We start from the raw sequence: 22,002 nt of genomic DNA, 5'->3' as shown, positions 1-22,002 counted from the left end.
TGGCTATGGAGCCAGAGGTTGGGAGTTCGATTCCCCCACTGAGCCACTATGACAGGGCTGGAATTTGTGATCCAAAGAATCCCTTTCAGCTCTGCAGTTCGATAATGATGATGATGATGATGATGATGATGATGATGATGATGATGATGATGATGATGATGATGATGATGATGATGATGAATCTAACCATTGCACTGTGCAGGTTGTCTTTAAAGCAGTGGCCATAGGCAGCAAAGTGATGGTGTCCATAAAATAGACAATTATTTCTTTATGATGGGGGGGGGAGGAGAGAAAGACCACCTATTCTGTAGATAATTAAACCATTCCACCCAATTACCTCTCCTTCGTGTCTTCTTCTGGATTTTGATCTTTCACATCCAGAGCAAGATGCACCAGGCCCCTGTAAAGAGCAAACAGGAGGGGCGTGGGGGGGGGGAAACAAGGTTTAAATCAGGTTCCCATTCAGGTTGCAGCCCCCTCCCACCACCGCCACCCTCTCCTTTGAAACTGGTCCCACACAAGGATTCCCAGGGTCTCCACCTTGGAGAAGAAGGAACATTTAGGGAGAAATCTGCCTGAAAATTTAAGTGAAAAATTCCAACTACTGGAGTGAAGTTTTCTACTGCACCCCCTTCCTCTAACCAGCTTTGAATACACTCCATTTGTCCGTTCGTTCATTCATTTGTTCGTTCATACTACAAACATTTTTGGTCCTTGTTTAGGATTGGTTTAGGCTTCGGTTGCAGAGCCAAAAGTTGGGAGTTCGATTCCTCACCGGGCCTCCTTGACGGGGGGCTGGACTAGATGATCCCACAAGGTCCCTTCCAGCTCTGCAGTACTACTAATAATAACACTATGATGATGAAAAGACTCTCACATCTTCTTTTTAAAAAGGCAATTAAAACCCCACCGTCACCCTAGCATGCTGTTAGCTCTTTCCCCTTATTTTCTCAGCAGCCTCATTTCGGCTTGATTTCAGGTAATATTCATGCCTTGAGCTTAGGAGGGGAGACTGAATTGCCTAAATCGAGCACCCACCCCCAGGGGGGCACAGCCACGAGCCAAGCTGAGGGTAGTAAAACAAAGCTTTCCGAGCATCGGGGTGCCCCTTAACAACCACAGATGATGGATGGAAGATCTACCCTTCCAGTGGATCATGTAAAAATTAAAGAACAAGGTCACATTTCCAAACACTGAACCTGTGTTTCCTACAAGATTGATGACAACCCCATAAAAGCTAGTGGGGTTCCTTATTCATTAACAACAACAACAACAACAACAACAACAACAACAACAACAACAACAACAACAACAACAACAGCAACATGTGCCATCAAGTCAATTGTGACATATGGAGACCCTTTCCAGGGTTTCCCAGGTAGAGAAGATTCAAGCGCATTACCCCTTCCTTTCCTCTAGGTGGCAGCCTTGGGACTGTGCAGCTTGCCCAAGGCTACCCAGGCTGGTTCTACTCACAGGAGGCACCGTGGAGGAATCGAACTCCCAACCTCTGGCCCTGCAGCCAAACACCTCACCAAAGAGACCCAGCCAGTCTACTCACATCTACACATCATCCATATTTCTCTCCCCAAACCTTGTTAAAGCCGCTTTGGCAAGTTTCTCGACCAGCCACTGCCATCTAAAGGGAGAGATGAGCGGCTCCCCCCCCCCAGGAAAAAACAGGTCACCCTACAATACCTACTGATAAAATTCCCAGATCATCTTGGCGTAATATTTGACCTCCTCTTGGGCCATGGCCAGGAGGTGCTTGTTGGCCCCGATCCCCGAGTAGGTGGCCTGGAAGACGGAGGTCAGGGCCTTCAGCAGCTTTCCTAAAGGGTGGAGGGAGGTCCTCAAAGCCTGAAAGAGAGGGAAATAAAAGTGGCTTTATACCTCTTGGGTCCCTCCAAAGCTGGGCGACCATCAAGCCACAAAAGGGGAGACCGAGGAAGCCTTCTCTTTGACGTGCTTGGAGACAGGCAGACCCAGAAGCATCAGAATGACTTGGAGGGAGGGTTGCTGGTAGGGCAGGATGAATCCCCCCCTCTTCCTGGCTAGAGTCCCACAGGCAGAATGGCTTCTCCTCCAACCACTACTGTCAAATAATATCACCAGAAGCCTTCAAGTCAATTCTGACTTCGGGCGACCCTTTTTACGGGATTTCCAGATAGAGTACTCAGAAGTGCTTTACCCCTTCCCTTCCACTGGGGGCGCTGTGGGATGGTGCAGCTGGCCCAAGGCCACCCAGGCTGGCTCTTCTCCCAGAAGGCACCATGGAGGATTCGAACCCCCAACCTCTGGCTCCACAGCCAGAGACCTAAACCACTGAGCTATCCGGCAGTTTCTCCATTGACTCAATAATACTCTTAGAATTGCAGAGCTGGAAGGGACCCTATGGATCATTGAGTCCTGGTTCAGTGGGGAACTGAACCCACAACCTCTGGCTTCCCAGCCAGATACTTAACTCGCTGAGCTATCCGACCAAAACTCCATTATGGATTACAATTCCCCAATCCTCCAGTGGCCATGCTAGAGAGGGTGCAGAGATTTGGGAATTATAATCTCCCTAAATAGGGTATGTGAGAGAGACAAAGGGCGGGAGAGAGGGAGGGAGAGAAGAGATCTACTGATTCTAAAGGTCCTTAAGATGTCAAGAAAATACAGCTCTATTATCTCCTGAGTGTTCCTATAGTGGCCCAAAGACAAGCATCACTGCCCGTTCAGTTCTATGCAAGACCCGCACTCGTGGCTGTCATACCTGTTCCAAATAGTTCTGCATAGCTTCCTTCTCCTGGTGTTTGACTAGCTCTTCTAAAAAGTCAGCCTTTCCAGGAGCCTCTTCAGTTCCTCTAGAAGACAGAGATGAACAGACTGTTAAGGATGCTTAACACATGTCCTTTGCCCATTTTATATATATAAAATATACCATCCAGAGTTTTAAAACAAAGCAATCATAGCTGTTTACGTGGCAAAGCCAAACCATCTTTCTGACAACCAGACTCAACGTGGCAGTGGTCTGAACTCAAGGCTGACCCTACTATGGGGTAGAAGGGGGCAATGGCTTCAGGTGGCAAATCCAAGGGGGCAGTAGCAACAGCAGCCCCTCCCCCACATCTCCTGACCCCCAGGGCCACATCTTCCTGCTCAGAGACACAGCTCTGTGTACCACACGGTAAACAACAGAATTATCCCAAGTTGGATTGTCCTAAACAGGATGGCATTGAGGTGGCCCATGTCATTTGGGGTGATCCCTATGTCCACATGCAAGAATTGGGTAATTTCAGGAAAAAAGAAAAAGAAAAAAACACCCACACTGCACCTCAAGTGACCGTATTTAGCACATTCTTCCCTTTAAATTTCCTTATCTGGGCTAAATATTTCTTCCTCCACAGGGGAATGGGAGGAAATTGAAAGCTTCCTCCCACTCCACAGGGGAGTGGGAGGAAACTTTCAATTTACTAATAACTGATGAGATCCTGAAATGGCTTAAGGAAAGTGACAGCTTAAGCCATCCACTTTGGCTTGATCTCAGTGAATCAAACCAAAATGGAGTGATTTTACCTACACTAAAAAAGTGGCCTCTGACAGGGACCCAAAAAGTGCATGTAATCATGGATAAGGTGTGGTTTGCAATTATCTGTACATCAGATGGTTGCTGGAAAACAGAGTGAACCAACCCATCTACAAAGCAGACCAAACAGCGAGACAAAGCCCCTTCCAACGGCATCCTTACACTTTCAAAACCAGGCTGTTCCTCTTACGGGAGGAACACAAGCCACAGTTAGGGCAGAAGCTTTCAGTACAACTTCCTCCTGCATGGGGAGGAAGCTTTCAGTACAATTTCCTCTTGCACTGGGAGGAAGCTTTCAGTTCAACTTCCTCCTGCATGGGGAGCAGCAAGATTACCTGTGGCTGACCTTATTTGACCTTCGGGACAGAAGGTTTTGTTTTCCACCTTGAAAGAGGCACTTGTGGAAGCACAGAAGCGTGCACGCCAATACAGCCATTCCAAGCAGATGATCGTTTCAGCAATGACGTCAAACCCACCAGAACTGAAAAAGTTACTTTTTCTGTCTACCTTTCTCAGACCTGCCCAGCCAACATATGCTGTTTGCAGATTCTGGGAGCTGCTTTTCCAAGCAGCGACCCGCACGGGCACGTCAGCACCGAGACCCTCCTCACCTGTGGCAAAAGAGGTATTCCTGAGACTTCCGCAGCTCACGGCTCGTCTGTACGTGGAAGCCCATGAAGGCCTCCTCCATTTCAGCTTGACCTCCCGAGGAGACGAACTCCCGGAACCGGCTGAAGAGTCCTTCCCACCTTCGTTCTACTGGGAACTCTTCCTGACCCAACTGGCTGGACAAGGGGAGAAGTGGGGTGTGTTTTTAGATTAGACTTCTAATGGACAAGGCTACACAAGCATCTTCCATCATTCTGAGGGGCTTCGGAAGCAAGGGGGTGGGTGGGTGGGTACATGATGACTGAACGAGAACTGTACCAGATCAAAACTCTACATACAGCAAGATCCATCACCCTGGCCAAAGTGAGAACAGACCAAAGAAAAGATTTCTTGACCCAGTGTATGGTTAGTCTGTGGAACTCCTTGCCACAGGATGTGGGGAAGGCATCTGGCATCCAGAGGCCTTGAAAAGGGGATGGGACAGATTCCTGGAGGAAAAGTCCATCACAGGTGACCAGCCCTGATGGGGATGCATCATCTCCTGGCTTCAAAGAAAGGGATCTCCAAAGGCCAGATGCAGGGGAAGGGAGATGAGGAGACAGTTATACCTAGTTGTATCATGGGCTCCCAGATGCATCTGGTGGGGCCACAATGAGATACAGGAAGCCGGACTCGAGGGGCCCTTGGCCGGATCCAGCAGGGCTCATCTGAGGTTCTTGTGTTAAATGGAAACTCATGCATTTCCTTCCGTGCTGGGAGAATCTGTGAGTTCTCTTAAAAAATGGCTTTTCAACACTCTGAGCTAACCCAAAGAATTTCCCCCCAGTCCCTTGGGCTTTGAGGACCTTCCTGAAGAGATTAATGGAGGCGAACCAAGACCTTCTTTCCCCTTACAGTTTGGCTAGGGTGTCATCCATCTGTTCTCCAGAAGTGTTCAGAACTCCTTGAGTTTGTAGCCCGTGTCTGGATTTGTTCGCGAACGTCCCCTCCAGCGTGAAGCCATTCGGGAAGGTCAGCTTTCCCTGAAACCGTCCACAAAATATCAGAACATCAACCAGTTCTCTCTCTCTCTCTCTCTCTCTCTCTCTCTCTCTCTCTCTCTTAAATTATTTCAAATTTTGAGTCCTTTCAATCAAACATAGGAAGAAATTTGCAAATCTGGACAAAATTTGGCAACTGCGAATAAACAGAGTAAAACTGGCATCCACTCACCCCTGCCAGGTTTGGTGGGATCTGTTACTTCTACTACCGAGGAGACTCTGTTGAACATCCCCACCGTGGAGGTGTTCAACATAAGAAACATCTCTGGTTTTAAAAAAGACAAACCAGCAAGTCTAATATAGCAATAAAAACATAATGGAGCACTCAGATCCAATTTTTAAAATTGCTAAGCACTCCTTGAGTATATGGAAGCATATGCCTGTTTTCTTTTCTTTTACGTTGTTGTTTTTTTTTTTTAAAAAAAAAAACAACACATCTCCAATTTTTTCTTACCAAATTTATGATAAAATATGTCAATTTTGGGTGACGGATCTTAACAATAAATGAACCCGACAAAATTTTAATTCATTCCTAGTTAACATCAGAACTTGAAAAAGTTACCTTTGGGTCCTGCAGATGGCCATCTAGGCAGTTCTGTGATTTGTGCTCTTAAAAAAATAACCTTTTCCAAGTTCTGGTTAAGAAATCATTACTCAGAGAGCCACTTCAATAAGAGTTTTAGAAGTATTCCAACAAGCAGCAGACCTTTGGGGATCTAATGGCTGAAAAAAAAAAGGATTCTGTCCAGCTGGATCCCTGGATCTTGGCGTTCTCCAGACACCAGGTCACACTCACCTTTCCGATAAAAGTCAAGTCTCTTGTGAAGTTCCCCTCATAGGCAGAATCGTCTTCTAGAAGAAGAATCCCAGACCCCTGGAGAGGTCATGAAAAGGTTAAAAATGAAAAACAACGTCAAAAAAAATCTCTATAAAATTCTGAGACTCTCCAACCTCTCTAAATGTGGGAGAGTTGGCTCAAACGGTTCAGGGAGAACTGATGCACGGCCATCTACAGACATGATGCAACTCACACAAAGTTGAGTAAATTTCAATTATTTTCTTTTGCATAAGAAACCATACAATGGAAAATAATATAACGATTGGTGAACAGATTTTAGATTGTGCTCCCCGTTGGGTGTGGCAACAATCACACCCTTCCAAATATATATTTGCAGCTATAAAGGCTAGAAACCTGCTCCTTGAAGAATGAGGAGGAAGTGGTGGTGGTTTGGCTGGTTCAAACCCCACCTCAGGCATAAACTCAACTCATCGCAACCTTTCTGTTATCCTCCTAATCTGGACCAATGATCTTCCACCTAGCCAGAGTACAATACGATCAAAATAACCATGCATTTTTGGTTATATGACAAAAATAACCATGTATATTTTTGTAACCCCTCCCTCCAAATCAACTTCCCCTGGCTGTGTGTCAGATCACATTCACAAATCACAATCCTGTTATGCCATTTTCTCTCCAGAGACACACTTCCTTTAAAGCTCTGTGCCTGAGTCATCTGACTTACAAAGGAAGCCCATGTTTATCTCTCCCTTGGATATAATCTGATGTATAGCATTCAATGATAACTATAACCTGATGGCAGCAATAGTTATGTACTTCTGATAAAAGCAAAGCATGCGACTTTAAGCAAAGCAAAGCATGCTTAAAGCACTCTCTGGTACTCAAGTTTACCAACCTCCGAAGGATGGAAGGCTGAGTAAACCTCGAGCCGGCTACCTGATCCTCTTGGGATCAAACTCAGGTCAAGAGCAGAGCGTTCACTGCAGCACTGCAGTTTAACCCCTGCACCACGAGGCTCTTCATGTACGAGCATCATATACATCGATAGCACCATCTCAGATACAGGACTTACTGCAGCCATCAAATTATTGTTATAATCGAATCCTATCAATTATCCTAGTGGAATATTTCTACAAGAACATTGCAAGGATTGCTGATGTGATGGGTTTGGAACATTGAAAACACTAAACAAATGGTAGGCAAGATACTCAATAGGGATTCACAAACGTGAAGGTCCCTCGGCGAGTCCTCGAAAGGATGGTGACTCACCACCATTTTATCCAGGTGGAATTTCCTTCGGTAGCACACGCCAGACTGCATGACGACGACGCCAGCTCCGTGTCGCTGGTCTTCGTGCCACATCCCGATGTACCTCTCTCCCCTGAAGCAGTGGAAGAGGAAGAGATGGAGGGGTGAAATCACACTCATGGGGCCCTCCACCAAGGGGCCACAGCAGCCACCGAACACCTGGAGAAAGTCACACCTTGGTTGATGCCTTCAACAGCCAGCTGTTTGAACTAGATCTTGGAAAACTTCCTTGTGTGTGTGTGTGTGCCTGAAACAGCCTCAGTGAGATCCAAAAGAGAAGTTGTCTGCCCTTTCATCAAATAGATTTATTGTCATTTTAAGTATATACATAGTATACACATACTTCCCTGGAAAAGCCCCTGATGTTGGGAAAGTGTGAAGGCAAGAGGAGAAGGGGACGGCAGAGGATGAGATGGATGGAGATTGTCATCGAAGCCACCAACAGGAATTTGACCCAACTCCGGGTGGCAGTGGAAGACAGGAGGGCCTGGCGTGCTCTGGTCCAAGGGGTCACGAAGAGTCAGGCATGACTTAACAACAATACACAGACACCCAGAGACCATACCCACATGCACACACACACACACACACAAATCTCCAAATGTTCCCCACCCACTAAAAATCCCCCACTAAGAACACAAACATCTGCACCGCAGGCTAAGTAACCCTGTCCAACTGTTCACTGCCGGTGGTCTTTATTATAGCCAACCTTCTGCGCAACCTCAGGGATTCCCAGGAGTTTAAGCAAAGCAACCCTTCTTCTCTACCGGCCGGCTGGCTTACCTCTCCTTGTCATCCCATATGCCATAACCACTCTTCTTATCGTTTTCCCAGTGCCCGGTGTATTTAAACAGGGGCTCGGTGGGGGAAAAGTTCTCCAAGATGCCAAAACCTTGTCGCACATTATCCTTGAAATATCCTTTGTAGACTGTCTCGTTGCCGTACCTGGAAAAAAGAGAGACACATACACCATCTCTCCTTCTCTCCCTCTCTCTTTTAAGACAATCGCTAATTTCTCCTTCAAACTGGAGGAACTTAAGGACAGTAAATATTAATCCAAGAGGATGGAGACAAATTCTTAGTATCCTTGCACAGAAATGTAATTTACACACGCACATTTAATTCCATTTTCAATTAATTTTTTTTAAAAAACAAATAAAATATAACATAACATTTACATTCTATCCACACAAATTGCATATAAAAATAATAACACTAGACCTCAGTGCTCTTGTCACTCTGGGCACCATTATATCCAACATAACTTTTTAAATCTCCTTATACCATACTTTCAATCCATCATTTAACGGTCCCCGTATCCCTTCCAAAAATACATATAAACTCGGTTCAACTTTTTCCCTTTCCTCAATACAGCATTTATAAATTCATCCCATATATCATTAAATCTGCTTGTCTTTAACTCTCCTTTTTTTAAAACTTAATTTCTGAAGTCAATTTATCAGCAATTGCAATATTCTAAATGTCATTACACGGTTCATTGCAACTGGAAAGCCCAATTTTGCTTCCTTTATTTTATTTTTTTCGCAAGAGCTGTCAAGCTGCTGTTGAATTTCAATTTTTGAACTAGGGTTGTTCCACTTAATTCCTCCCATGTTTAGCCTCATGCAGAGTGACAGTCTGAAATTTACATAGGAAAGGCGTTTATCCCCACCCTCCCACCTAAAAGGCTCCCAGTGCTCATAATCCTGTCAAGGAAAAAAGAAATAGAAGGCTTACACCGCTGTTGAAGGCAATATATTTTAGGGATCACTTATTCATAGGGTCATAGAATCATGGAAAAGTGAAGTAGGAAGGTACCCTACAAGGTCATCAAGTCCACCCCCCTTGCTCATGGCACGAATACCATCAAAGCATATCTGCCAGGGGATGATCTACATTTTTCTTGAATGCCTCCAGTGTTGGAGCGCTCACCAAATCTCGAGGTCATTGGTTCCGTTGTCGTACTGCTCTAACAGTTAGGAACTTTTTCCTGACTGGCTTCCTGTAGCTTGAACCCATTGTTGTGTCTCCTGCACTCTGGGACAAAGGAGAACGGATCCTGCCTTTCCTCTGAAAGTCTTTGAAAAGTCTTCTCCTATCTCACTACAGGTTGATTTTGGCCCACGTCCTGGCGTTGCTAACTATTATTCGTCGAAGTACACAACACTAGGGGCCGGAAAGCAGAACGGGACAATTGTTGTAAAGCAACTACTTTGAAAGGTGGTGCTTACTCGCAGATCCCATAGCCGTTCATCCTGCCTTCCTGCCAGTGGCACTTGTAACAGTCGTAGCGGTCCTCAGTGACGCGGGGGACGAGGCAGATTCCAAACCTGAATCCGGAAACAAGAGAGATCTAAGAGAAAAACTCCGCAAGTAGTGGGGACGAAACAGGCCCACATTCTATCAGGTTTCATGGTCGCTGTCATAGAATAATAGAAAAGTAAAGTTGGAAGGGGGCCTCTAAGGCCATAAAGTCCAACCCCCAGCTCAATGCAGGAATACAAACCAAAAGATGCCTGCCAGGTGGTGGTCTAAGTTTCTCTTGAAGGCCTCCAATGGTAGAGCATTCACCTCCCCCTGAGATCATGTGTTTCGTTGTCATACTGCTCTAGCAGTTAGGAAGTTTTTTTTTCCTGATATTCAGCCGAAATCTGGCTTCCTGTCCCTTGAGCCCATGATTATGTGCCCTGCACTCTGGGATGATCAAAAAACAGATTTTGCCCCTCCTCTGTATGACTAGGTAAAGGTTCCCCTTGACATTTAGTTCAGTCATGTCCGACTCTAGGACGTGGTGCTCATCCCCGTTTCCAAGCCGTAGAGCCAGCTTATATGATGAGCATCTTCTTTAAAAACCCTACTAGGGCTTATTTTCAGGTTAGGTCTTATTTTCGGGGAAACAGGGTACATTATCACTAGCCCTAATTAAATGCCCATAAAAGTGTTGGTCCAAATGCGTGAGGATGGAAAGTAAGCGAGTCTTCATATCTGGGGGGGGGGGGGGAAGCAATAGCTGAAGTAAGAGACACATATGGGTTCTCCCCATGACTGGGGACCCTAAAAATCAGGATTTCCTATAATATGGAGAGGCTCCACATGTCCAGAAGATTCCTCTTTCCAAACTCTTGTTTTCCACATAGCAGCTGATGCTGCTATTCTCCTCTTGCTGCGTTCAAATTTATCTTTTCTGAACACCCGGAAATGGCTGCCAGGCATGGACAAACGGAGACAACCTGGAGACCCACAGCAATGATGTCGCTCTTTCAGGGATTGTTCTGTCAAAATGCATCATTTCTGCACACTGGGCTCTCACTTCAAAAAAAATCTCAACAAGGAAAGAAAAACAATGCCAACCACATTCCTTACCCATGTTCGAAGCCTTCCTTGAAGTCTCCAACATAATTCCGGCCATCCGGCCACGTTAGTTTCCCCCTGCAAAGTACAAAGACTGTTTGCAACATGGCAGCATCCTTGGATGGTTACTTTTAAAAGTAATTCATTCCTCTTTCTCCCTGGTGTTTGATAAAGTAATGCATGGCTGTTATTCATTACAATAGGGAGAAACACATTGAGTTATTTGAGTTATTTATTTTTGCACTGCTTTAAATTACTTGAGAGATGGGGCACTTTGGCCCGCTAAAGGACGATATACAACTCCGAAAAAAGCCCTGTCGACATTCTTTGAAGGGCTCTTAAAATGAAACTTTTGAAAGTAAATAGAAAACAGTTTGCGCTACATCGCTAAAGTGACATAATTGCTACTTTTGAAATATAGCTTTCTTGAATCTCCCAAGCAGCTTGCTATGAACTACTATTTTAATGAGTTATAATATGAAATAAGTAATTTATTTCCAAACCCCAGATCAACAGAAGCATTTCTGTTGTACAGCTAGGTATTTCCACTTTTTTTTTTAACAGAGGACCTTAGAAAGGTTACTGGAAGTACTATACTTCCTAGAATCCCCCAGGCCATGCTGGTTGTGGGATTCTGGGCACTGAAACAAGTTTTAAAAAGTAACTTTCCCTAGTGTTGTTTTTCAACTGCTGCAGAAGCTAGAAGGGGAGGAGAGGGCACCACAGTTTGCTGGGCTCCTTCGAGATGAAACCAGACGTTTGGCCATGCTCTCATCAAACTCATTTTCTTTAAAAGCATTCCAAAAAAGAGAGGAAAGGGACAGCTCATCTGTCACAAGAAATGTGTATCCCCTGAGGTTGACCTGTTTCCCCTTCTATTATGCCATTTCTGCAAAGGCAAGCTTGCAAATCAGACCCTTGTTTACTTCCCAAAGACCCATCAGAACAGAAAGCACGCAAAAATTACAAGCTACAGAGGAGAAGAGGGAGCATGTGCTAGGACAGACACGTTTGCCATTTAAGGGAGCACTCCCTCTAAATACAGCTAAAGTTATCTCATACAACCTGACCCAAAGAAATGCCCTTAGATACTTACTGGCCATGGGGTTTCCCCAAACACCATTCTCCTTCGTAGGTGGCATTCTTGAATCTTCCCTCTCCCTTGAATGTGAACACGGAGAAGCGGCAGAGGGGCGGATCTTGGCCTTCGCCAGCCTCACCCCACAAGGGGAAATCCCTCTTCCCGTTTAAGGCCTGGCGCACCGCTTGGTTTAGCTTCCACTCCCACACAGCCTGTGGGAGGGAAAAAGGAACAGAAGAGATGAAGGCACCTCGGACGTGGTTTTGAGGCCAGCAGAAGAGACAGCCGATCCCACAACTGTCCCCCATCCAGAGCTGCTTAACAATCCATGGCGAGGGGTGAAAGGGGATAAATTGTCTGTACGCCGTGTCTTTGATGTTTCTGGATAAAGAAGGGAAGCGTGAAAACCACATCGAAGCTCAAAAAGCAACTTTGAAAAACTTTTTATATTTTCAGGGCCTGAAAAATATTTCAGATACTAATGAAGTTAAAAAAAAGAAGAAAAGTAATGCTTTACTCCTTCGTATATAAAAATATTGCAATTAGGAACTGTCATGAATGATATTGAGAAAAGATGGGACTTGTAGTCACATAAAAGCAGATGGAGTCTGTTAAGTTCTGTATGAGATGATACTTCAGGGCAATGGAATGTACGTAGGAGACTGTTTTCGCAGATTTATTCCCTGGGACAGAAGATGCCTGAGATAACGGTTTGTCTTTTTGAAACCAGAAGGAGGGGGGGGGGTTATTAGCCCAGCTTAGAAGCAAGATGCTTACCTAGATTTAGTGTTTCTTATTTTAATAAGAAATAGCAGCTTTATTTAACCGTTGGAGTTTTGCGATAGGTCTTATGCTTAATGCCTTCTGCACAATAACTGTGTTCTAATGACTTTATTTTCTTAATAAAAACAAACATATTCCTCACTAAGGACTGGTCTCTTGAACAGCAGGATTCCCCTCTAAGTCCAGGGGTGATTTGTTAATTGGTCCTACTTTGCAAGGCTGTTGTGTTGTCTAAGGAAACACAAAATCAATGCTGAATTACTTGGAAAAGAAGCAAAGGTTTTCTTTTAAGGTCAGGCTCGTCCATGGATGGGGCTTATGCTACGCACTTCGGAGGCCTAAAGGACTGACCTCAGAGATAAAGGTGGTAGTTCTGCGCTCACAGTGACTCCCTGTTCAAACCTCATACTCTCTTTACGGAGGGTTGAGTGTTACAGTAACTTATACTTACTTTTTTTAAAAAAATGCTATATACACCTGTCTGTGTTGCATAAGATACTCCTTCTATCTACCTTGTTATTGTCTCAAAATACACACCAGAGGCATGTCCATTTGTGCTTTGGGACTACAGCACCCAGAATTCCCTAGGCACCCTGAGGAATTCTGGGAACTGTAGTAAAAAAAATCACAAATCGACACACCTCTACAATCCAGCACTTGAACCAACAGATCATCCTCCTCCTCTAACATTTAGTGAGGCCACCACCTCCAGTAACTAGAAGAGGGGCGAAATAATGTCATGGTCTGTTATTAGGAGGTGATTCTAAGAGAACTACAGCTGGTTATACTATTGCCATTTTTAAAAGGAACCAACTGTAAGCTACTACTCAGTGGTTTCAGTCTGGCTGTGGAGACAGAGGGTGGGAGTTCGAATCCTCCATGGTTCTGCCTTCTGCGAGTAGAACCAGCCTGGGTGGCCTTGGGCAAGCTGCACCATCCCAGGGTGCCCCCTAGAGGAAGCAAATAGTGTTACATCTCTGAGTCTACCTGGAAAACTCTGGAAAGAGCCACCTTTAAGTCAGAACTGACTCGAGAGCATGTGAGGATGATGGTTAGTTCCTTCCAAGTGCCAAAGTGCTGAAGCCCTACCTCATTGCCTGGCCTCCTGATGGTATTCTCTCAGACTCATTTTAGGAAATAATTTCCAACTCAGAAGCGAACATCTAAACATCTAAAGGATAGACAGGTTACTGAGAACCTCTGAGAAAGTGTGGACCACAGTGCCCATTATCCCCCACCAGCATCAAGGGGAATGACCGGGGCAGGCATCCCACCATGTCTGGAGGGCGTAAGGTTTCCTACAGAGAGGAGGGGAGGAGGGGCGGGTGGGAAGAGGGCAGAAGGCAACACGTCTCCCCAACATAGAACGGCGGGATAGCTCCGTGGTTTACGTCTCTGGCTGCAGAGCCAGAGGTAGGGAGTTCGATTCCCCCCATCTGTGCCGCCCTGACAGGGGCTGGACTGGATGATCCATAGGGTCCCTTCCAGCTCTGCAGTTCTAAGATGATGAAGATCTACCCACTTTGGATGTAAATCCAACCACACCCCTAGCTTTACTTGCAGAGGACAAAAATACAGCCGCCTTCATCAATACGGGCCGCCTCTTACCCGAGTTTCCGGCTTTTGGGCCAAGAGGAAGAACTGTTCTTCCGGGGTGCGAACGTGGATGGTATTCCTGGGAGAAAGAACAAACGGGAAGAGCATGTCAAGAAAAAAAAAAACGGTAAAGGTAAAGGTTGCCCTTGACATTTAGTCCAGTCCTGTCCGACTCTAGGGCGCGGTGCTCATCCCCGTCTCCAAGCCGTAGAGCCAGCGTTTGTCCGTAGACTGTTTCCGTGGTCACGTGGCCGGCAAGACTATACACGGAACGCTGTTACCTTCCCACCGAGGTGGTCCCTATCTATCAACTCTCATTTTTACATGCTGTCGAACTGCTAGGTTGGCGGGAGCTCGGACAAGCGACGGGAGCTCACTCCGTCGTGTGGATTCGATCTTGTGATGGCTGGCCTTCTGACCTTGCAGCCCAGAGGCTTCTGCGGTTTAACCCGCAGCGCACCCCCCAACAAAAGCAGCCTGTCTCCACCCAGCTATGCAGAAAAGCCACAGGGGCACAGCCGTGAAGAATGTTAGTCTGGGGCTTTCGAAATCCAGGTTCAAATACTACCCTGCTTGGCCATTAAACTCAGCGGGTGAGCTTTGAGAGGCGGCTCTTTGCCAAACGGACTACCTTACAGGGGTATTGTGAGGCTAAAGCTGGGGAAAGGAGAACAGTGCCCGCTAAGAAGAAGGCGAGACAGAACTGGAACAGACAGACCAAGCATGAGACATATTCTGCACTCCTTCTGGGGCTATACCTCCAGTGAATATTACAGACGACTCCCCTAATGTCTTCTTTACTGGGTTTCAGCCTTCCCTCTTGGCAACAGGCCGTTAAGAATATTCCTACATCCCAACGTGGTGTGCATTAGCAAGGTGAGAGAGATGACAAGAGTTCTGGAAATCTGGGCCATGCCACATAAAGAGCCATAAAAGAGATTTTACTGACCTTCCCGTTTCCCGAGAGGTTGCGTCCACCCACACGAGCTTCAGATCAAAACTCTGAAAGTTGTTCCCCTAGAAAGAAGGATTCAATACAATTTTAAAAAGAAACAAGAACAAAATTTCTTATAGCTCTGGCCATAACATATAGCATCTCTTCCCCACTTCTCCCCTGTCTGCCCCCGTTTCTAGCATCCTCTGGATGGTCGTGGGATAATCTATAAATCCATCGTTGGCTTGTTTTGGCCTTCATCTTATGGGGAACAGAATGATGATCCTTTAGAACTTTATGCCCTATGGAACAGCGTGGATATCCCTGGGGGGGCACCCCATACTCCTGCTTGCTTTCTCTAAAATTCATCTACATCCCTATATCATCACAATTTTCAACCAATTTTATATCACCAAAGAGGCTTTACTCCTAGCTAAGCAATCTGAGAGTTTGGTGGCATCAAGTCCTGATGATGCCACACCTTCAAATATATTTTCTCTCCCATTGGCCTGTCTTTCGCCGTACTATTATTTATTCATTTAAAATATTGTTATCCTGCCTTTCTCCATGAAAAGGACCCAAGAGAACTTCCTGGCAGCTGCCTGCCTCAGCCATCAGACTTAAAAATTCGGCCCATGTTCACCTTACACTGAGCCACGGAGGCACGCTAAACACAAGATACGGAGGTGATGTTTTTTTAAAAAAATCTCATGCTGCAAGGAATGCATGGGTTTCACCACTGGGGGGAGCACTTCTGGGGGGAAAACTGACACTAAGTAACTGGGGGAAAACGCTTGACACTAAGTATCTCAAAAGCAAAGGATGAACCATCATTCCCTTGATTTCCAATGTTCAAACTGTCCGGGGTGTTGCATGTGTGACCTAAATGCAACACCTACATGCCAAGATGGAGGTCTGAGTAGCCTCGGGGGAACCTTAAGATTTATAAAAGTACCTCCTCCCCAAAAAAAGACAGGCAAGGGACAGAGAGGTAGCCCATAACACAACTTGATGGGTGCTGCAATGTGCATTCTCAGCAGTTACTCAATCTGGACTGAGGGAATGTCGTATAACAGAGGGTAGGATTTTCACATTTCTCTGAACTACAATCTCCACTCAGGGAGTCCTACATTCCTTACAGACACCAAAATGTGGCTTCCCTGAGAGAACAGGACTTAACTGGAAGGCTTCATGCCTTAGCTAGACCTAGCCTCCACCCTAGCTTCCTGTTCCTGCCCCAGGGTTAGCTGGGAAGTTTCTTTCTATGCAGGAAGCTTGGGAAGAGCTAGGCCGAGCTGAGCCTCGAAGTCTCATCAACGTCTCTGGGCTCGGTCGGTGCCCTTCAATATTTTTTATTAGTGACTTGGATGACGGCGCGCAGGGGATGTTTGTCAGATTAGCAGATGATACCAAATTGGGTGGAATACATAACACCCTAGAAGACAGAAACAAGACTCAAAAAGACCTTGACAGGATGGAGCCCTGGGCCGAAAAACAACAGAATGAAATTCAACAGGGAGAAGTGCAAAGTCCTGCACCTCGGAAAAAGAAACCAATTGCACAGTTGCAAGATGGGGGGATACCTGGCTCAGCAAAACAGCAAGCAAGAAGGATCTTGGAACTGTTGTAGCCAATAGGGTGATGTGGCTACAAAAAAGGCTAACACTATTTTAGGATGCATTAATGGAATTATAGTTTCCAAATCCCACGAGGTGCTAGTCCCTCTCTATTCAGCACTGGTTAAGCCTCGCCTTGAGGACTGCGTACAGTTCTGGACACCACACTTCAAGAAGGACGCTGACAAATTGGAACAAGTTCAGAGGAGGGCGACAAGAAGGATCAGGGGCTGGAAACCAAGCCGTATGAGGAAAGGCTGAAAGAACTGGGCATGTTTAGCCTTGAGAAAAGAAGACTGAGGGGTGATATGATAGCACTTTTCAAATACTCGAAAGGCTGTCATACAGAAGATGGGCAAGATCTGTTCTCCTTCGTCCCAGAGTGCAGGACACGCAACAATGGGTTCAAGTTACAGGAAGCCAGATTTCGGTTGAATCTCAGGAAAAACTTTCTAACTGTTAGAGCAGTACAACAGTGGAACCTCAAGGGGAGGGGGTGAGTGCTCCAACACTGGAGGCAGTCAAGAAAAATTCAGATCATCACCTGGCAGATACGCTTTGATTTGTTTTCCTGCCTTGAGCAGGGGGTTGGACTGGATGACCTTGTGAGCCCCTTCCAACTTCACTTTTCTTTGATTCTATGAGTCCGCCAATTGAGGCCTTTTTTCCGCCCAGGTGAGCCACATTTAGGGGTCTGAAAGATGTCTTCCAAGCCGGCAGAACTCCGAGAACTGAGAAGAACAGTATTTATAACCCGGAAAACCCCAAACTCCCATCCCTAACCGAGGGGCTGACCAGGGCTCCTCCACATGGCAACCTTTCCTTGCAAACCCTCCGCCTGTGCAATGTCAGTCACCCAAAGTCACTCCAGCTTTCTCACCTGGAGGAGCAGCAGGACGTCATTGAAAAGCAGGATGCGGTCCGATCTCCCGGTGTTGGTGAAGACGACCAGATTCTGGCTGTCTTCCAGCAGCCTCCTCTCAGGGACGCAGAGGACATCCTGCACCGCGAAAAGGGCCATGTTTCATCCATCACTGAATTCTTTGGGTTTAGCAGAGTCCAGGGAGTGACCCCACAGAGGTCATCCTGACGTTGCCAAGCACACCGCCATCCTCTGACTCTCCTGATGAAAGCCTCAGCAGCTGGCCCTCCAAAACCAAAGGGGTGGGGAGCCTGTGGCCCTCCAGGTAATACTGGCCTGCAACCTCCATCACCCTTAACTGGCCTCGCTTACAGCCCCATCGTATCTGATGGGCCAGAGATTTCCCCCTCCTTGTTGTAAAGCAGGAGTTGGAAACACCCAGGCCACACACACCCTCAGGGGGGACTCCAGCACTCGCAAACCAACCCTAACCCTAACCCCAACATCCTCAAAACAGAGCATTTAAATAATAATTTAGAAACATTGCTCATTGCCTGGTGAGGGCTAGAGAGGGCCACCAGGTCAGGTGAAGGTCTGGTATGCCATTTGATGTGATCCTTGCATCCAAATGGAATACTTACTTCAACCAAGCCTGTTTAGTCCAATTCTCTATTGAAAACAACAAAAGGGAATGAAATATTCCCTTCCTTACCTTGTCCTCGCCTCTAGGAGAAAGTTTTCAATTTTAATTCGCCCCACACACACAAGTGATGTCGTGCATTAGCACTGTCCTAATACAGTTTAAAACAAACTTTACTTCCTCGGCCCCTCCACAGAGCAAGGGACGGGTTTAATTCCCCAATATCATGAAGTGGCTAAGCTGTCTTCTTAAGCCGCTTAACAATATTGGGAAATTGAAAGAGGAAGGCAAACGGACACATCCAGCAAGGTGTGGCTAGGAATGCTCTGGAGACAATCTGGTTCACACCAGCATTTATGTCACGTGAGCACTGGAGAAAGGAGCCGCATTGGAGCAAACAGCAGAAGAAATGCACTCTAAGAAACATTAAAAAGATGGCAAAGTTCCTCGTCTTAAAGGGATCAAGGGGGCTTTTTATGTCAACACAAATGGGAGTGCCAGGTTTAGCCCCTTCAAGACCACCTCTTCCAAGCTGGGAACTGTTCAAAAGCGACTCGATCACACACCACGAACTTGTGGCCCAGGGACTTCCACAGGGATCTGGTCAGGCAGGCCTCGTCCAGGGCTTGACTCACGAAGGAGCGCAACTTCGCAACCTGGTGAGCAGCGTTGGCCGCGGCTTCTTTCTCTGGACCCTGTCGGGAGAAAAGCCAACACTTTGCGGTGAACGGCTGCCTCCTCCTCCTCCTCCTCCTCCAAAGGGATGGGAAATGGGCTAAAACCGACCCTTCGGCTTCCGAGCGGCCTAGGCCATCGGCGCGTGCGCTTGATGCAGAGGCGCCCTTCGGGTTCACAGAGTGAGACTCCGCTTCACGGACCCGGACGCTCAAAAGCACGGTCTTTTCATGGCGGCTGCAAACTAAGAGTGAGTCACGATGGAGGTGCCCAGGCTGTGCCAAAGGAGCCGACTTGCGTGCAGGATACGGTTCGGGGTGAAGTGGAGATTTACTCTGCAAAGAACTTTGGAAGGTCCTGGGTTCTATTCCCGCCTGCAACCCTTGGTGGGCTAGATTTTGCCAGTCCCAGCCTGGCATCGGCCACCTGGCCGTACCTGCTGGCATGAAACGGCAGGGACAGCTTATGGACCACGTGCCGTGGCCTAGACACGAAGCTCCACTTCTGCGGTGTGGTGCTCCCTTGACAGCAGGGACCCTGGATCTGGGACCTTCATGGCCTATATCCGTTCTCCTCTTATCTATCATTTTTGGCCCATTCCAGGCTTAACCCTGGTACGACAACAAAGGAGATGCATCGCACCAACCTGTCCAGCCAAGAATCTATTGGACTGGGGGGGGGGAAGAAAACCCAACTGTGATGTTCAGAGGGAAAGAAAGAAAGAAAAAGGGAAGTTAGTTAGTTAGTTAGTTAGTTAGTTAGTTAGTTAGTTAGTTAGTTAGTTAGTTAGTTAGTAAGTAAGTAAGTAAGTAAGCAAATAAGTTAGTTAGTTAGTTAGTTAGTTAGTTAGTTAGTTAGTTAGTTAGTTAGTTAGTTAGTTAGTTAGTTAGTTAGTTAGTTAGTTAGTTGACTGGAGCAAGAAGATGAATTTTTGTAACTGTCCTGAAAAGTTCCCCTTTCTTACACCAACTGCTTCAAGAAGAAAACAAGCATTATTCTATTCAAGGTGCAATGGATTCATTTGTGCCCTCTGATCAACCTGTAAATTAACCCTGGTTGGCTATCTAACATCATCCCCCATTCATTGGGTGATCCCTAATTGGCTGACAGGACCCATGCAACCAAAGAAGTTCCTCCAGTACTGAACAGAGGAGGCGGAGGAGGAAGAGGGAATGACATCAGGGCAACTACAGGTCAAAAGGTTTCGAGAGCCACCCCATTCACAATTTAGGAAGTTCCGAGAAAAAAATACTTCTGTTTTCCAGAGCACAGCTTTTAGCACAGACACACCCAACTCAAAGCAGGAGATCATTCAATTCAGTAAAGTTTTGGAAGGAATATATATATGTACAAACATAAATCCTTCCAGACTCTTGCTTTCTAGGACAATTTATACAGCAGTGGTTCTCAACCTTAGACAACCAGGTCTTCTTGGAGGGCAACTCCCAGAAACTCCGGCCATGGTGAAGGCTTCCGGGAGCTGTCGTCCAACAACGTCTAGGGAGGACTCAAGGTTGGAAACTACGGGTACACAGAGAGGTCAGGTAGGTGATGAGAACTAATACCTGATCCGCCGTTTCCTTCCACTTGGAGAGCACCAGGCTGTATTGCTGGAGGTGATCCTGGAATGGTTTCTGAAGCACCGTATGGAGAGCCACCGTGATGGAGGTGTCCAAGGAGAAATCCTGAAGAAATTGCTGGAGTGAAGGCTTATGCAGTTTCCAGATCTCACTGCCAGGGGATGCAAAGCACGAGACAAACGAGTTACTGTCGGGAGGCTACAGAAGGGGTGCAATTATTTGCCCCTTGGAGGTCAAACTTCTACTCAACAGCCAAGGCACCCGTGATGGATGGCTACCGGGTCTCTGAGTAAAGAACTCCTTCTTAGGAAAGCGCACAACTTTCTGGCACCTTCTGTTCCACCGTTGAGCAGCTTTTCTTGCGAGGAAGTGTCTCCTAAAGCTGGGGTGGGCAAGATGAAGGCCCCCAGGCTTTCAAGAAGTTCCCTTACACCTTCTAGGGGGTATGAGGAACATCCTGTGAGCAGCCTCCCTGTGACCTCCATTTTTTCCCAATTTCAAAGAAATGTATTTATTTATTTTATTATTGGATTTTTATCCCGCCCTTCTAGACAGGAGTCTACTAGGCAGGAGTCAATACCTACTCAGTATTGGCTGTTCACCAGAGGGTGCAAGGAGGCCTTTGAGTAACCTCATCACCCCCATTCTGGGGAAAAACCCTGGGGTGGGAGGTGGACATCATGGGACCAAGTAAGAGCATGTTCAAAGACTTCTAGAAGGTGCTTTCTGGCAGTTTAGCCAATATCTGCTTCCTTGCCTTAGCCTCTTGTTGTTTTGACTCCTGCCTTCTTGAGCAACGCAGAACAAATCTGTTCCTTCCATGGAGCAGCCCTTCAAATGCTGAAGACAACTCTCATGTCCTTCTCCCAGGCTGGTTTTCCTCCCCTGCAGGCTAAATGTGCTCAGCTTCAAAAGACAGAGAGGAGATAGGACAGCTCTTTTCAAAGTCTTGAAAGGGAGTCCTACAGAGGAGGGGCAGGATCTGTTCTCGATCATCCCAGAGTGCAGGACACGCAACAATGGGCTCAAGTGACAGGAAGCCAGATTTTGGTTGAATATCAGGAAAAAACTCCTAACTGTTAGAGCAGTACGACAAGGGAATCCAGGACCTCAGAGGGAGGTGGTGAACACTCCAACGCTGGAAGCATTGAAGAGAAAATTGGACAACCCTCTATCAAACCTGCTTTAATTTGGATTCCTGTACTGATCAGGGGGTTGGCCTTGATGGCCTTATTGGCCCCTTCCATGTTCATTATTCTATGATTCAACGACTTCTCATAGACTAGGCTCCACGCCCTTGTGCAGAACAAATGTTATATAGATTAACTACCTCCCTATGAGCCTAGCTTTCCTCCATCCTCTTTCTTGCCTCTTTCTGCAACCACACACTATATTGATTATTCCTTGGGATGGGGAACCTCCTCTCCCTCCAACCCACCGACCTATATCAGCACTTATAATAATTATATGTCATCAAGCGGATTCCAGCTCTCCCAGCCTTTCCTCCCAGTGGCCTTCTGGAACCACACAGCTTGCCATACTTCCAAGCAAGAACAA

The 22,002-nt window shown here is 46.5% G+C and overlaps 1 protein-coding gene across 4 annotated transcripts in view; it reads right to left on the bottom strand.

Annotated features, from left to right (window-relative positions):
• Positions 1-22,002, bottom strand: part of ALS2CL (ALS2 C-terminal like) — a 49,898-nt gene that overhangs the window by 10,068 nt on the left and 17,828 nt on the right. For all 4 annotated transcript variants that reach the window (XM_073002778.2, XM_078378404.1, XM_073002777.2 and 1 more), the window contains 16 exons: positions 20,431-20,596; positions 18,757-18,885; positions 17,569-17,688; positions 15,088-15,155; positions 14,151-14,217; positions 11,775-11,971; positions 10,691-10,756; positions 9,559-9,657; positions 8,111-8,272; positions 7,289-7,400; positions 6,017-6,094; positions 5,075-5,202; positions 4,183-4,356; positions 2,759-2,849; positions 1,703-1,860; positions 338-400 (listed from right to left, as the gene is read on the bottom strand). In XM_073002778.2, the coding sequence (XP_072858879.2) occupies positions 338-400; positions 1,703-1,860; positions 2,759-2,849; positions 4,183-4,356; positions 5,075-5,202; positions 6,017-6,094; positions 7,289-7,400; positions 8,111-8,272; positions 9,559-9,657; positions 10,691-10,756; positions 11,775-11,971; positions 14,151-14,217; positions 15,088-15,155; positions 17,569-17,688; positions 18,757-18,885; positions 20,431-20,596 (1,878 nt within the window). The remainder of the gene's footprint in view (positions 1-337; positions 401-1,702; positions 1,861-2,758; positions 2,850-4,182; positions 4,357-5,074; positions 5,203-6,016; positions 6,095-7,288; positions 7,401-8,110; positions 8,273-9,558; positions 9,658-10,690; positions 10,757-11,774; positions 11,972-14,150; positions 14,218-15,087; positions 15,156-17,568; positions 17,689-18,756; positions 18,886-20,430; positions 20,597-22,002) is intronic.

This window comes from Pogona vitticeps, chromosome 6 (assembly GCF_051106095.1).
Source record: "Pogona vitticeps strain Pit_001003342236 chromosome 6, PviZW2.1, whole genome shotgun sequence".
Classification (NCBI taxonomy): Eukaryota; Metazoa; Chordata; class Lepidosauria; order Squamata; family Agamidae; genus Pogona; species Pogona vitticeps.
Note: the sequence above shows the minus strand (reverse complement) of the source record. Positions and strands in the feature narration are given on the sequence as shown.